The sequence below is a fragment of the Primulina tabacum genome, chromosome 1 (genome assembly GCF_025594145.1).
Source record: "Primulina tabacum isolate GXHZ01 chromosome 1, ASM2559414v2, whole genome shotgun sequence".
In the NCBI taxonomy this organism is placed as follows: Eukaryota; Viridiplantae; Streptophyta; class Magnoliopsida; order Lamiales; family Gesneriaceae; genus Primulina; species Primulina tabacum.
The window spans coordinates 1,709,162-1,726,202 of NC_134550.1; the positions used below are offsets into that span (position 1 = coordinate 1,709,162).

Genomic DNA, 17,041 nt, shown 5'->3' on the forward strand with positions numbered 1-17,041 from the left:
TCTCTTATCTCGCATAATTTGTATTTTGAGGATATAGAATCTTAAAATTATTTGAAATTGCAGTAGCTTGGAGATGCCTCTGTAACTTATAATTTCAGTCAATGAATTTTTTTAATTATACGGATATATATGAGAAATAGTCATCTCTCTAATTGAAGGGCACGAATTACAAAAGTAAAAGCAATTGGGTAAAGATAGAGTAGGCCCCATGTTTCCAATATATCATTGAGTGGATTCAAAATTTCTTTTGACTTTCTCATCTTTTCTTGCATTATTTTTTTTAGAGGATGGACCATTTTGTTGCTGTAAAATTGGAACAAAAGGACTTAAAGGCGATGGTGGGCAAATTATGAGATTGAAACAAATAGGCAAGCATCATCATAACCATGAAAACAATTCCTTGCATGAGATGGCATTCTTCTGATATTTGCCCCACGTTGCCATATCTTTCTTTCATGTGGATTATATTATAGGAGCTTGAAATTTGAGTAAAAAATACTTAAAACAATCTCTCATATATGGAGTCAGAATTTATATATAAACACCAGGAAATATTCTTGAAACACAAATACTCTCATGAGTCAATTATTTAGATGAATCTTTTATATAGATCGTTCATGAAAAAATATTAATTTTCATGCCAAAAGTATTGCTTTTTATTATTAACATGAACATGATTGATTCATTTCACAAATAAAAATCCGTGAGACCGTCTCACGAGATACATACTCTTCTTAAACATAAAACTTGTCCAATAGGTTCGGCCAAGTAAAACTGATTCAGAACCATCAGAGGTTCTGTATCTTTCCAGTCCATGGCTATGTTCTTGTAAAAAGTTCAATGTTTCTGCTGTTCAATATGAATCCAACCAAATCATTGGGAATTAATGTGAAAGGAAAAATAAAATAAGCAATATAATCAATCACCTGCTTTCTCATTGTTTTATGCAAAAACTGAGATAAAAGGCACGGACATTCGATTATTTCTACATTTTCATTTACTGATTAGCTCGTGATACGATTCATAGTCTATCATCGACCTCATTGTAATGTGCAACATACGTCCACGTTACCAGCCTAACGAAGTTCCAACAGAAAAATAATATCTAAACTCTCAAGAGGAAAAATTAGCAGTGCACTACAAGAATAAAGATAGAACTATGCAGTCGAGCTAATTCCAGTATAGGAATAGTTTAATGAAGCCTTCCCCTGCAATTGGAAGCTCCACACAGACACACGCATCCTTCTCCAGGCAACAGCTTGTAACAGAAATCGTACGTCAATTCCTCCCCTAAAGATATCTGCTCGATATATACAAGATTAAAAGCATTAGAATACTAGAAACTTGGGTTGAAAAGTTTTCAACGGGCTTCTGGTTAATGCTTCATCAAGTTTTGATTCTTTGGAGGAAAAGTTAAGAATGCATACATCTCGGTTGGCGTAGAGACCAATGTGTGCGAGCTGACTATCCATGCTTTCAACGAGAACTTGATGATTCACAAGATTTGGTGAGCAACTGAGAACAACATAAGAGGATCATATTGGTGCTGAGAGCGCAACATCATCTATGGATAATGCATAAAGATCACATCTTTAATCATGGATAAAAAAACTTAGGCCAGATAAAAAAATTTAAAATTTCCTCAACGATTTTAATTCATGAAGTTTAAACACAATCAGATGTCTCGCGCAATTTGAAATAGAATGGCAGGTTTAAAGCATTTCCACATGAAGAAACAACTGGCTTTTGAGCTATTGTATGTTAACAAAAGTTCAATGAGGAAAAAATTCAAAAGACAAGAAACTAAAACCTTCCTCACCTGTGATTAATGAAGCGTGAAACATTTCCATAGTTAGTGGCGTCAACTACATATGGGGCCTGCCCTTCAATTAGTCTGCTCATATCATTAATACGAGCATCGATCTCATAAAAATATCTGCAACCTTCTTTACCATACCTGCTATACAAAAAGCAGGAGAACGTTTAAATCTGTCAATAACAATTTAAAATCGGTAAGATCAACTGGTAAATAAATTTGATCAGGTATTAAAAAACAAAACCTGTTTCGTCTTTCATTTGCTTCCTGCTCGTCAATGACCTCACCAATACACTCGCATACAAAAGTCCCACGAAGAATCGTTTCACGTGCCCTCACTGCCCAGCCCTACAATTCGGATGGACACTAGAGTTTAGTCCAATACTGAAAAAATTCCATATAGTTTCCGAGAGTCACCTTTTTTTCCGTTTTGAATATTTCCAACTTCAGTTGAACTCCATTTTGCAAAACCCTGTTTTGACAAGCTCTACTACAGCAGCACCTTTGATTGCACTCATATACTAGATACCCCTCCTGACAATTCAAGAAAAAGCTTCAACATGTTATGCAGATAACTTCTCCATGAAGAAGCACGAAATAATAACAGCATCATCGACCATTAAACGACCTCAAGTATTTGTTGATTCAAAATACAATTGAATGACATTAAGCGTACATCACTCCACGATGTTATGCGCAAAGAGTATCACGGTGAACCAAGATGCAACTATGTAATGTTGAATCAAAACGTGTAACAAAAGCTTGGGAAAATCAACTTTCATAATTTTAAACTTGTACGAGAAGTTGTTTTCTGAGATGAATGCGATACTACGTAATTTTTGGAAGAATTAGACAGAACAATTTTGAAATGGCTCTCGAATATTTTCCTAGAAAAACATAGTCTATTACTTTACGTGAATGATATACTAGTAATCACAGAATAAGTATTTGAAGGTCGTCGAAAAAAATATGATAAACGAAGAAACCAAAAATCAAACCCAACGGCCAGAATCATTATGCACAGGTTCCGAGAATAGAACAGTTATTTGTGTAAAACAACCATCATACAGAAAATGCTCGAGAGCATCCAAACTGCACAAATCGGAAGATATGACTAGCCGGGAAGAAACTGTTGTTTACCTCCAAAATAATTCGACCCCGCTCATCATAAGGAAACCTTCCATTCATGGGCTTGCCATAAATATCTTTCGCATCGGCATAATCATTGTCAAAAAGGTACACATGATCACATGTTGCAGAAAAGCATGTAGAATGTGCACAAGAACAGCCCAACTGTGAACTCTGGACAAAGTACAGATTTGATCATTTCGTAAATCTGGTTAGAAAACTAGAATGCATGTGCATTTATGAGGAGCACTGTCAATATTAGTTAAAATTACAAAAACAAGAAAACACGGTTAAGATCAAGCAGACTACATTGTAATATTCTGCTGCTCATATGTGAAAAACTGAAGGAGGATGCAGTTGTTCATGATACAGCAAATGTAACTGCACAATATCAAAAAAGAAACAACTCATTTATGATCAACTCTTTCGCAGACAAGTTGCATGAAGATACCTCCGCTTCAAGAATAAGAGATTGATCAATTAATGACTTCGTGATGTAGGTAAAGTTTTCCCATGGAAAGGATTCTGAAATTCGCTCATCAGGCCCCTCTGCATTCAAAAGATTTTCATCCACGACACAAGCTATTGGAACTGATTCCTGTCCAAAACTTATATCATCACATAAAATGATATTTTTCTCGGAGAGATCAAGAGAAAAATGTCGGGAATCAATAACACAGTGGCATTCATCCATTGTCCACTCTGATGTCATAAGATGTGACTGAATAGAAGATTTTCCCTTAAATGTGTAATCTGATGAGGTTACCAATGGAGACAAAATTGGTGACCTAGCATTAGGGGTGCATCCTTTGGGGCATATGAAACCCTCGCGATGCCATTCAACTAAAATGTCGTGCTCACTACACAATTTGGCAGCTTTCAGGCATATTTTTTTTGGCAGATTTTCATAACTAACCTCCAATGATGCCACAAGGTTTACCTTGCAGCAAGCCGATCTTGCAACTGATAAAATTTCCAATATACTTGGTTGCAGTTTTGTTTTTTTAATTTCTGAAAATAACCGTTTAGCAACAGCTGAGCACTGAGAATCTGCCAATCTACCAAGAGCAGAAGCCTCAGGCACATTTGATTGAACCATGATATCCACCGGGTTAACTGACTTCGATGGGATGATGCCATTTTTCAAGGACTGTAATCTATTTCGAATCTTATACGATGCTGAATTCAAACCTCTTTTAAACCGTTGCCGTGTCAGTCTCCCTGATTTTAGTTTATGCGCATAAAATTGAATACCCTTCTTTGTCAAGCGAGGACCAGTAAAATTCTGGTCCATGTGAGCAGCTTGATGATGACGACCAAGATCAGGCAGCAAATCAAATTTTAAGCCACAAAACCGACAAACAAATCTCCGCGTGCCCAATTGATCCCCCGGATTGGAGTTCTTCAATGGAGCTTGCTTCTCTGGTTCAACTTTCTGCGAAGAACCTTCATCTTGCTTCAAAGTAGCATTTGACAACCTTAAATGGGAGGGATGACTTGAAAGAACGTGTAACCATAACTGGTCTTGATTCCCAAAATGGCTATCACAGGGAATACATTGTAAAAGCATGCACTGCTCAACAAACTCCACACGATGCCTCTCCTGCACATGAGTTTCCAAAACCTTTTTATTAGTAAAAGAATCCAAGCATATTGCACAAACATAGCCCCTGAAAAGCCATTGGGCTTCTTTCTTATGGCTATCTATCCAGTGTTTTCCAAGCACTTGATCATCAAGAAACATTTCTGAGCAAATTTTGCACTTGATAACATTTTCGTCAAGATTTCTATCATGAGACATCAGCATCGAAATTGGAACCAACTCTTCAATAGTTGATGATGCTTTCTCTAATTCCTCGACCCCAAAGCCCCAGAGCTTTTTCAACCTCTCTTTTTCATGGTGCACCAATTTCATCATAAATTCCCCTACCCTAGGATCTTTGGAAGCCTCAGAGATTGCCCATTGAAACTGTACTTCTTTGGGTACTGGGTTTCTCAAAGATAATATACTTTTCAAAAGCCTGTAGAAGAGTTCACATGCTTGGTGCAACTGCAATTTTTGCTCCCTAGAATGACAATCTTTTAGGAGATCTATGAATACTTCCTTCGACACAATCCTAGTCTTACCATTCCTAGCACGTTTAAGCCAGCTAGGTATATGTTTCTCACAGTACAAAGAATGGCGTTTCGGGATTTCGAGGCAAGGATCATTTCCAACTTGGGGCCATGAACCTATGCACTCTACCATCTCATCGCTGCTGTGAGACTGCTGAAGCTGCTCAGGTTTCTCTATCATAGTGCTTGCTGAGATAAAGTCTTTTCCCATATCTAACAATGGATCAACTAGGGCAGGATTTTCAGTCACTCGGTCAAGCACCGATTGTGTCGGACTTTTACTCTCTGGATACACGACAGTTTCCTCGCCTTTTCTTTTAAAGTTAGGAACGGCAGATATCATATTCTTAACATCGAGTGGCCTATGTTTCTTGCAAAAGGCAGAACCAATTAGAGCTCTGTGTTTGCATTTTGTCCCAAGCACTGTGGTACCTCCACACATAGGTGAATCAGCAGAATGCATTGCTTCAGCTTTTGCTGAATTTCCAGCAAAACGAGAAGCCAAATGCACGCAGCAATATACATCGCCTTCATTAGCATACCTCACACACTGCCTTCCTTTAGATTCTATAAAAGCTATGCATTGTCGATTACGATCTCCTGATTCTTGGAACTTTGGCATTACAGAAGCAGAAGGGGTCAGTTCCACGTCTTTAGCCTGAATAACTTCCACATTTCCAGCCTCGACAATTATATCATCCCATTTATCAGAAACACATCCAGTATATGCCGCTGGGGCAGCTGCGTCCTGAGAACTTATCATAGTTGGAGCCTCAGAATTCAGTGCTGAGCAGTTTACAACACCATATCCATTGAAAAAACTAGAGTTGGTTTCAGAAGGAGCAGAATGGTGCGAACTAAACGCATGTGTATCAGCGCGACGGACCTCAAGCTTAGGTCTTTTCCTGCTTATCTGAAGCCCCCCAGTCAACGCATTATCATTAACAGGCTCGTTTGAGCCTACAGTAGAGCATATAGGATGTGAAACTGAAAAACACTTCATCACCTCTTGTTTCCAACTCTTCCAATCAGATCCCAGCTCCATCGATGATGCTGAACTTGACCTAGAGTTTACCTCATACCATAATATGGAGTCGTTCAATTCCTGAACCATGAAAAATATCGAAATAGTTGTCTTAGAATCTGATGGTACAAGATAAAAATAAGAAAAAGGAATTCACTGCATTTGAAACAGGAGAAATCAAGATGAGGTTCTCATTTTTGAACTCTTATAACATGGCAATCAAGGTGCATGCTGACCGCTAAGTTTCCATTTAAAATAAGATTAATAGCTCATTCCACAGATGGATGATGCCCCAAGGATAACTCTCAGAAAGAAAACAACAAAATTAAAAACCATTACAAAGAAAATGCATGAAGCATTCCGATTTGCTTCACAATCAAATCCATAAATCAGGACAGTTTCGCAAATTTGTATGTTCAACACCACTCATGTATTTGCGTTATCAAGAATTTAATTCTACATTAACTAAAACAGCAGATTATAACTTATCAAGATATGCAGTGAGCAAGTTCAAAAATGGGGGGAAAAAAAACATCAAGCCATATGCGGACATTACAAGCCAAGTTTTTAATGGGGTAAATGATTACTCTGGTGAGGATAAATACTACGAAGTACACCAAATTGAGTGGCTATCTCAGTTGACTCAGATGCTATTAAATTTGCACCAACGACTTTCATATCCACGGACAACTATGCATGATTGAAACTTGTGGCTTTGCAAGTACCTCTTTAAGCAATTCTATGCATTCAGCATTATCCGCATTCTGACACTGTTCCATCCAAGGCTGCAAAGAATGTTGAAGCCAATGTGAATTCAAGCAGCTCTGCAGTATCATCTGAAAAACAAAAGACAACCAGATTGTGATGTTATATTGATCAGGAAAATAACAAACACTGCCAATCAGATGTTGAAAGAACATCATTATCTCTCTCTTATACCAGCTAAACTGATTTCATCCAAATTTTTACATATGGTACATATATAAATCAAGTACTAACAAAATCTAAGGAAACATCAAAACCTGTAAAGCCAATACATTTGAAGTTTTGTATTGTATTGGAAAAGGATCTATCCAGGAACCATACTGAATCATTCTAACAGTAAATTCAATGAATCTTTGCGTAGGGTAACACTAACTTGTTTAGGGCATTTTATGGCAATTAGAATATTAGAAATACACACACCACCACCACCATAAGTTACTACAAACATAAAATATTTTGTAAATCTCAAACCACAAAATGGGGAACATAAACAGGGGGTGATAACTTGAAGGAGCAGAGACAGAAACAAATCAATAAACGGATCTATAGTGGCAAAAAGCACCAACAGATTTCAGCTCAAAAAATTAGCAACAATAAAAACTCGTAGCTATAACATTCTTTCAGATTTTATTCATAGCCACAGTAGGCTAAGCTTAATTTCAACTTCTACAGCTGCAAAGTGAATCATAATAGCAGAAATAACTATAGCTACCCTGATGTAACCTCAACATATGGAGGAGAAATAAAAGTAAACAATACAATATTTTTTGTTGTGCATAGTACTAAATGAAATGAAAAAAATTTTACATTTTGAAGCTTCAAAAGCATCCTTCCAAGATCAGAATAAAATTTACTTCGTGAAGCCTCCATTGCGAATTCCTTCAAAACCATCATATCACGAGCACTCTCAACCAAAGCCTGGATTACCATGAAAAGATCTTGAGACAGAATTCGATAGCAGCAGAATCGACATAAAGATAATAATTAATAATATTCGCCAATCTGAAAATCCCTTCATACACTCATGCTTAGAAATGTATGTTAAATGAAGGGATTAACTTCAAAAGCAAACCTTAAGGTGCAACTGGTCGAGAATATTTAGCATGCTCACAGCCAGCTTTTGCATAATAAAACGACGAGCAAGAGTTAAATCTTTCACCATTTTCAGACCAACTTTGTGTGTTTTATAAGCAATTGGCTCCGGGTATTCGGAGATTGGACGGACTAGTAGCACATCAGCCCAAGAATAATTTCTAGTCCGCGGAAAGAATATCACAAGATATTGTTTCCTGTCGTGAGTTGGTTTTGCTTTCACAGTCAATAACGGCCAGTCAGCCCTTGCACATCTAATCCCTGATTGCCATTTCCCCCTCCACTACAAGTGTCAAAACTGAAAAGTTAGTATCAAATAATCCTCAATGATATTCATACTTTTCTCATAAGCACAAGAGTAAATTTCATAAAAATGAACTCGTGGTAGAAATATTACAGGGAAGTTGAAATTTTTTTTGTCAAACAGTCATAGATCAGAATTCCTGTGTTCTATTGCATTATTAACCTTCAGCATAACATGTGCAAATAAAAAACAAATTCAGCATTTTATACATGAAACTTTGAGCTCAAATTTCATGAAGCTTGAACATAAATCTGAAGCCTCATGCCAATTAACATGATCATCATGCAATTTTAAGCATTTTGATGAACTTTTAGTATTGCTGACGTTGTGATTCTGGAGTTCATGGGGTTACATTATTTTACTGCAGAAATTTCTGATCATCACACAGACCCTAGAATCAATGTTGGATATTTGTTTATTTTCTTCAACTTGGAAACTAGATCTGAGATATCATGCAGAGCTGACTACAATTATAATGAACACTGGATAGAAACCACCGACATATTTATAAAACTGTAAAAGGTCAGCCAAAAGAAATAGAGTTATATATACCTTCACCCAAACTGCTTGGGCTTCATCTAATTCTACATCTCTGATTTCAGGATGGCATAATCCCTCTCGCTTGTCATATGGCAATCCGCTTTCACCAGTTTCAAAAACTATCTGAGAGTGATCTAAGGCAACATCAGGTCCAGAAAAATGATCCCTCTGGTCTAAATGGTCATCTTCAGAATTATGGGAGTCACCGGAGAGATTTTGTCTGTCAGCATCAAAATCATTATACATATCTACATTTGAGCAGCCTTCTGAAGTAGGGAATCTTTCCAAAATAAATTGACCACCATCCTCCCCAAACTCATGAGACTCAACCCCATTTAGCACTAGACCATTAGCTTTGAGATCTTCTTTCCCAACTTGTTCTGCATCAAGGAAAAGTTCCGATTTTCCATCATATTTATAAGCTCTTTGCAAGCTATGTTCAGAACGATCGGATTCTCCCACATTGTGTGAACCAGTACATGGCAGCGTTTCCATTGTTTAAAACTAAAAGTTTTAATGTCAGCTCATGTCCATAGAAGGAGTTAAACCAAATCAAATCTGCAGTCAGACACAGTGAGGTTAAAGAAATTCAAGGGAGTGTACAAAGAAAATAACGATGCAGCTAAAATACAAAAAGTATTTCCAAGTAAAAGATTGGTGGTTTTCAGGACTTGTCATCAATGTAGTTACAAGTTTCCCATGCATGCATATGTCTGCGTCAAAACCATGAACATGATGCAGAGGAATTAAAATACAACGACGAGCGATGTAATTTACCAAATTCCTCGACCCAGTAATTTAACTGTTATCTCTGCGATAAAATTCAGAGGCGGTCCCACACTGGGCTAGTCAAACTTAAAAAAAAAATCATAATTTTCAAATAATAAATTCCGCCATCAACTTAGTTTCAAGGTACCACTTCACTAAAATCATCATCCGAAATGAAATTACTTCTTTCTTTATATCTCGATCCACAGTCCAGAAAATAGCTAAAAAGGGAACAATTTCAACAAAAAAATTAATTAGCTGATTAAAAGTAGTTAGCATTTAAATGAAGATCCCGATAAAACTTGCCAAATAAGTAAGATTATTATCTATGTAGTCTTTTCAATAAAGCTCCATTTAGCATTTATGTTATTCCAGCTCATTGTGTGGAGATCATGCCCGAACTAAAACTCACCTAGAGACGTCCCAAGTCAATACAGGCGTAAGTTGAGCTTGTACTGAACATATCCCAATAATATGCAGAAATAGAGAAGTAAACTTTTGAAAAAAAATTAAAAGGAAGAAAAACCAGTCACATTGATTACGAGACAAAATAAAAAATGCTGATAGGATTACACTTTTAACTTCAAAATTAGTTCTTTCAACTGAATTTCAAGAATTACATGCAAAGACTAGAACTTTACCCAGTATGCAACATTGAACAACAATCCCTTCCCAAAAAACACATTTTCCAATACAAGCCCTTTAAATTGCTGTCAAATCCGCCAAATTATAAGCATCCATCTGTTTAATAAACCCTAAAAGATCATCTCATATGAAGCAAAAATTAAAACCCTAAACAAATAAAATCAAATCAAATGAAAAATAAAAGTTTAAGACTTTAGCTCACTACAAAATTTAAACCCCCCCCCCCCCCCCCCCCCCCCGTACAAAGATTTTACAGACTACAACACGTGAAAAGAAACAAAAAAATTAATTCTTGAACCCCCTAACGCAACAGTAAAGTTACAGTCAATGGCACACAAAATTTTGACACGAACCCAATTTAATTAACCAAAAAAATAGATCGATACAAGTTGTTTCCTTTACTGGGTCACTTAATTTTACCTGCTAATTGTGATGGAAAACTCTTGGCTTAGGCCATGGATGTGCTATGCAATGTTACCATTAAACATGTCACACGTATACGAACAATACCCATATACATACACATACATAACAAATGGGAATCCAAAAAAAAATCAATAATTCACAGACAAACTCAAGGCTGTGTAGGTAATGTACCTCAAAGAACTGTGGATCACCGTAATTTTTCGAAGTGGGTTTTTTTTTAATATTTAGACGAAAATTGCAACTTTTGACTAGTAATTTATTAGGGTACTAATTAGATGTGAATTGTGTGAGAGACCAAATACACTCTCGGCTGGGAAAATTGGGGTACGTAAATGTGACAGGCACAACATGAAAACAGGGGCAAGAAAGGAGAATTAAAGGGTTGGAGAATGGGCAGATAATCGGTGGAGTTGGGGGGTTACGAGGAATTTGAGAGGGTGGAGCAAAAAATATTAGTGAAAATGGGGAAGAGATATTGTTTTTGTATGTATAGGTTGAAAAGTTAGGGCTGGATTTTGCAGGTCTAGGGGGAAATGGAACCTGTAACGTGGTGGGGGGTAGATTTGGAATTTCGAGTCACTGGATTGGGGGCAGATTGGAGTATTCAGTAGGATTCGGTTGGTGTCAACATAATTATATTCGAAAAATGTTGTTGGTCTCATAATTGAAAATATAAATTTATTTTGCAAAAATATTTCTTTCAATCAAAAAATATCATACGACAATGTTAATATGATGTTACTATTATATATTATAAGGGTAAGAAAATCATTGGAAAACAAAATTTACACATGTTATAATTTTAAATTTGACAATCAAATATATCAAGTATAAAGAAAATGAATGCAATAATCCTTTAGTGCATAGAGTTATATTTAATAAAAAATACTAAAATGAGTTATATATTTTGAGACAATCGAAAAAGACCAAAAAATCTGAATAATCAGAACGGATAAAATACGAATTTTTTTCTGTGAGGCGGGTCAACCCTACTGATATTCACAATAAAAAATAATACTCTTAGTATAAAAAGTAATACTTTTTCATGGATGACCCAAATAAGATATCTGTCTTACATCTCTTTTTTTAAAAAAATTTTTTTATTTGTTTTTTAATAATTATAAATATTTAATATTTTATTATATATTAATTATATAATTAATATTTTTATTTTTTAAATTTTTAAAATAATTTTTTCTTGAAACTTAAATATTAATTTAAATTTTTTTAAAACTTTTTTAAAAAAATTAAATAGATATTAAATTAATTTAATAAACAACCAAATTATATTACTAGTACATTAAAATGATACATTTTACAACATAATATGAAATAATTTTAAAAACAACAACAAACAAACAACAAAATTACGATACAAACAATAAAATTTATTAAATGATATTTAGTAATCTGGAAAACCAGATCATGATCCTCCAATATCGCCAAAATAAGATCCAAAGTTGTCTCGATTTTCAGCTTGAAGTCTCTTTTGCAAAATCTTTTCTTGTTGAGTTCTAGTGTATTCACGCAAAATTGGATCAATGATTTTGCTCAAATCTTTGTATAAAATTCTATCTTCCATTTTTCTTTCCTCTTGTTGAAGTCTCATCCTTTGAAGGTCATAATTTTGTTGTCTTTCAACGGTTCCTTGTTTCAAAACATCCAAAAGTTCGCGATGTTGTTCTTCCATTGTACGCTGAATTTGAGAAATATCTTCATCTCTTTTCTTCTTCAATTTGGCTTTTTTCACTCCAATTGGTCTTTGAAAACTGTCATCAATATTGTCGTCATTTAAATGTATTGCAAATGCAGATAAGCTAGGTGAACCTGATTGTGGCGATTCTTCAGCTGGAGTATCAGACTGTGAAGTATCCAGATTAGTAGCACGTAGTTTAGATTTTTTGGTTATCGAAATTTTATCTCCTGAAAGTTTTTCACAATCTTTCACAATATCCCACACATGATCAAATGAAAATGGTTTGTTATCTTTACTGTCTTGTACATACAGTATTTTTGCGCGGTTCATCTACATAAAAACCATTAAAAATTAGTTAAGAAATTTGAATGTGAATGACTCATAACTTTTTTTAAAAAAATAACTTACGATATCTTGTTCAGATGCACCACTAGGCTTGAGGTTTTCAATTTGTCGAATGCATCCTCTCATACGGGCAACAGAAGTGAGGATGTTTCCCATGCGCTTCTCAACTGATCTTTGAGGTCGTGGATGTAAATCACTTCTTCTTTATTTGTTGTAGTTCTCAGCAACCCGAGACCAGAATTGAGTTCTCGATTGACTTATACCTATAATGGGATCCTGTGAAACATCAAGATAAATATGACACAAAAACTTATCTTCATCAACGGTGTAGTTCTTTCTTGAACTTTCTTCCATCTATCTTTCGCTAATATGCTTATAGGTGTATTGATATGTTTTGAATATAAATGTTACTATTTATAGTATTTCGGATTATCTTTAGAAAATATGCAAAAGAAATGATAGTCGTTTGATTAGATTTCGATGGATATCAGCCATTGAAATCTCATCTGTGTACCATCCGTCGGATGAGATTACCAAAATCTAATCCTACGGATGGTACAAGGATGAGATCACCAAAAGCAAATGCCATTGGATGAGATTCCTTATCTAATGAAATCTAATTCTATGGATGGAAAGATTTCGAGATAGGAAATCTCATCCATATTATCGTAATAAATTCTATATAAACTCTAATTCGTGGTATACATTTTTCAAACAATTTATATTAAAAAAATGAATTCTTCATCAGACTCATCGTCATTATCCGATAATGAAGATGAAATAACTAATTATTTGATCATCGATAAAGCCATTGATGAGATTCAAGGAGCAATCATTAGCCATATTCATGCACGCAATACGATACTACACACCTACATCAATCAACAAGTTAACGAAGGTCCGAGAAGAGGATCCATTCCAGGTCACATTGTAATTCACCGCGATAGAGAAATAGCCGATCAGAATTTGTTCAACGACTATTTTGCTGAAAATTCCAGATTTCATGAAGGTATTTTTCGACGACGATTTCAGATGTCTCGTCATCTATTCCTTCACATTGTGGATGGTGTCAAGAATCATGATAGCTACTTCATACAACACAGTGATGGCTTGGGACGACTAGGGTTATCAACTAATCAGAAAGCAACAGCTGCAATTCGAATGTTAGCATATGCCATGGCCGCGGATGCGACCGATGAATACATCAAAATAGGAGAGTCAACTGCAATTGAATGCTTGCAACGGTTTTGTCGAGCAGTGGTGGAAGTTTTTGGAGCCCAGTACTTACGAGCTCCAACAGCCAACGATGTTGCTCGACTCTTACATATTGGTAAACAACGAGGCTTTCCAGGAATGTTGGGAAGTCTGGATTGTATGCATTGGAAGTGGAAGAACTGTCCTACTGCTTGGGCTGGGCAATATTCAGGTCGAAGTGGGTCTCCAACTATTATTTTAGAAGCAGTGGCCGATTATAATCTTTGGATATGGCACGCATATTTTGGTATGCCTGGATCAAATAATGACATCAATGTTTTAGAGGCATCCAATATATTTTCAAATTTGGCTCAAGGCATTGCTCCTCCTGCCAATTATACTATTTATGGCAAAGAATATAATACTGGCTATTACCTAGCAGATGGTATCTACCCAAAGTGGTCAACTATTGTGCAAACTATCAGTAACCCACTTGGACCGAAAAAAAGATATTTTGCTATGAAACAAGAGTCGTGTAGGAAAGATGTGGAGCGAGCATTTGGTGTTCTTCAATCTCGATTTGCAATCGTGGCAAATCCAGCACGTTCGTGGCGTAAAAACAATTTGCATGATATAATGACAGCATGCATTATCATGCACAACATGATTATTGAAGATGAACGTGACCTCAGTGCACCAATTGAAGATGCAAGGGAAGCACCGCTTGCCGATGTGGAAATGGTGGTCAATGACGAAAGTACAAGATTCGAAAAATTTCTCTCTCGGTATAAGAAAATAAAAAACAGAGATGCTCACTATGAACTACGAAATGCGTTAATTGAGCACTTATGGGAAGAATATAGTAATTCTAATATTTAATATTGTGCTTGTATCGTATTTATTTCTTAAAATAAATATTTGTATCATTTTCAATGTTTTTTATCTTATATATAATGTTATGCTTGTATTGTATTTTATTCTTGAAATAAATATTTATATCGTTTTCAATGATTATATTGAAATAAAATATTTGTATCATTAAATAATTATTTTATTTATATAAAATAATTAATCGATTTTGTAATAAATAATGAAATAATATAATTATATCTATTATGTATAATTGTGTAATGGAATTATAAATAGTTATTATTGAATTAAAATTAATATTATAAGAATATTTTGAGAATATTTTTTTTTAGTGTAGAATGTAGTGTAGATAGGTTGGAGACGAATTTAGTGTTACACTATTGTAGTGCAGAATATAGTGCAGAATGTAGTGCAGTGGGTTGGAGATGGTCTAAAGGTTTGGCTCTGAATTTGGTCAAGGTCCGCCGTTTTGGAACTCCTTCAGCGTTATCTCCCTGTAGCATGAATCAAAGGGAATAAGTTTTTGTACAAGGAATATGAAATAGGGAATACATGTGAATGTGAAACCTTGCATGGTTGTGTTTCTCCAGTTTTGTACTTACTATTTGAGAATTTCTGATAATTATATTTCATGAACTCGTATCAGTTTCATCAAATTTACTGTAAATATTCACTTTCCAAACGTTCGAATTTTTCGAATTGTAATTCATTAATTATTTTACTTGTATCATTCTTGTTAATGCATAATGAATGGGTTAATATATGAGATATTATACTCATGACAATAGAGTTCATGATAAATGTTCACTCTCGTATACACCATTTTAGCAAATTTAAAAAAATTTAGATAAAAAGTAGAACCCCCCATATCGACAAATACGAGTATAGGAACTTGAAAATATATATATATATATATATATATATATATATATATATATGGTTCTAAATTTTATTCTCTGCTAATTTCCAAGGACTTCTAGTTGCTGGTTCTTGATCAATCAACAAGAACATTTTTGGTCATACAAAACAAGTTCACCATTGACTAAAGTTTTTCATTTGGTCCCATGTAAACTTTCCAAAACATTTGACATTCTCATCTCATGTTGAATGGAAACCAATCAGCTTGAAAACATGCTATTTTTGCTCGGTAAATTACAATTCTGATTACATATATTTGTATATTCATAATTTTAATTTGGTCTTTTTCAATATTAGTCTACAATTTTTTTTTCCATTTTTGTTCTTTTCAGACGTGACACCAATGAGAAGGTGAAATGACCTCTACATGCCCTGATGTATGTGTACAATGTGTGTGTGTGTGTATATATATATATATATATATATAAACATATTTCAATTTTCTCATTTTTCACTTCTTGATTCATTCTGAAGTCTGAACATATCATAAAAAAAAAATATGATAAAAGCCAGGTTAGGGCTTGAAAAACTAAAAGCAAAAACTTAAAACAAACTCATTCGTTTTCAAAGTAACATACGAATTCCTTTAAAATTTATAAAGATCGAAGCTTCACGATTTATTCGAAATGGTCCATGACCATGCAGGTACTCGGCCATGCAAAATGCCGTTTGAACTGGAAAATCATTTTGTGTCCACTTTCTTAAAAGCCGTGACCTTCTGCACTAGATTCCAAATTTATACCCAGCCAACACAAAATTAATGAATAAACTTTTCTTACTTATTTATTTGTCCTCTAATAAAAATATTCTCATTTCACAAAAAATATATATTGAGTTTTTCAAGAATCGTTTGATTACAGTGTGGAAATTACCGTCTCCCTTGTGGTGGTTACGCAGGTAAACAAGATAATAGTATTAGGCTCAAGCTCAATTTATATAGACTCAACCTCAGTTTGAGCTTTTATCATGAGTCTCGAGCTCGACTCTTTTTAATATTATTAAGTTCCCGATTAGTTCCAGTCGTTAATAGCTCGTTTATCATGTTTGATGAAGCTGGCTCGAGATCAGCTCTTTTCTTAACTTTTTAAATAAGATAATTTTCGAGCTCGTTAAACAAGCTCATTTTTTAGCTAATCATCGAGCATTCTTAGACACAGGTCCACTAAGATATGAGAGTTATAGCTAATCTTTTAATTTTGTTTTTTATCGAGTCGAGCTCCGAGCTCCGAGCTCGCAAACAACTTGATTCGTTTATATCTGCAACTGTGGTGCTACTTCTTTCTACTTGCAGCTTCTAACCTAAACCAAATCGCCTTGTTGTTGGGTCGGCTTCAACACCGAAATATTATCCAATTCTCATCTCGATATCGATAAAGAGTGTTTCTCATTGTGTAG

General features: G+C 35.0%; 2 protein-coding genes across 7 annotated transcripts; both read right to left on the bottom strand.

The window, feature by feature from the left end:
• Nucleotides 1–909: 909 nt before the first annotated feature.
• On the bottom strand, nt 910–11,122 carry LOC142551116 (histone-lysine N-methyltransferase SUVR5-like). Of its 6 annotated transcripts, none has more exons than XM_075660511.1 (13): nt 10,795–11,122; nt 8,797–9,342; nt 7,921–8,223; nt 7,656–7,766; nt 6,809–6,919; nt 6,066–6,164; nt 3,396–5,972; nt 2,957–3,118; nt 2,234–2,350; nt 2,061–2,164; nt 1,820–1,957; nt 1,428–1,515; nt 910–1,300 (listed from the first exon to the last, which is right to left on the bottom strand). In XM_075660511.1, exons 2-13 carry the CDS (start codon nt 9,277–9,279, stop codon nt 1,193–1,195), a joined length of 4,401 nt encoding a protein of 1,466 aa, XP_075516626.1. In that variant the 5' UTR covers nt 9,280–9,342; nt 10,795–11,122; the 3' UTR covers nt 910–1,192. The 6 variants fall into 6 exon arrangements, with proteins under 6 accessions (XP_075516626.1, XP_075516390.1, XP_075516318.1 ...); XM_075660275.1 differs by adding an exon at nt 10,194–10,293 and having other exon boundaries at nt 3,396–6,164; XM_075660203.1 differs by having other exon boundaries at nt 3,396–6,164.
• A 924-nt stretch (nt 11,123–12,046) lies between these two features.
• On the bottom strand, nt 12,047–13,188 carry LOC142547216 (uncharacterized). Its single transcript, XM_075655762.1, has 2 exons — nt 12,728–13,188; nt 12,047–12,649 (listed from the first exon to the last, which is right to left on the bottom strand). Exons 1-2 carry the CDS (start codon nt 12,818–12,820, stop codon nt 12,047–12,049), a joined length of 696 nt encoding a protein of 231 aa, XP_075511877.1. The 5' UTR covers nt 12,821–13,188.
• Nucleotides 13,189–17,041: the final 3,853 nt, after the last annotated feature.

Coding starts and splice junctions, on each gene's coding strand:
- LOC142551116 (XM_075660203.1), bottom strand. CDS start 9,279: ATGGAAACGCTGCCATGTACTGGTTCACACAATGTGGGAGAATCCGAT. Junction 7,767..7,920: donor TCGACCAGTTGCACCTTAAG/GTTTGCTTTTGA, acceptor ATGGTAATCCAG/GCTTTGGTTGAGAGTGCTCG. Junction 2,165..2,233: donor TATTCAAAACGGAAAAAAAG/GTGACTCTCGGA, acceptor TCCGAATTGTAG/GGCTGGGCAGTGAGGGCACG.
- LOC142547216 (XM_075655762.1), bottom strand. CDS start 12,820: ATGGGAAACATCCTCACTTCTGTTGCCCGTATGAGAGGATGCATTCGA. Junction 12,650..12,727: donor GTGCATCTGAACAAGATATC/GTAAGTTATTTT, acceptor GTTTTTATGTAG/ATGAACCGCGCAAAAATACT.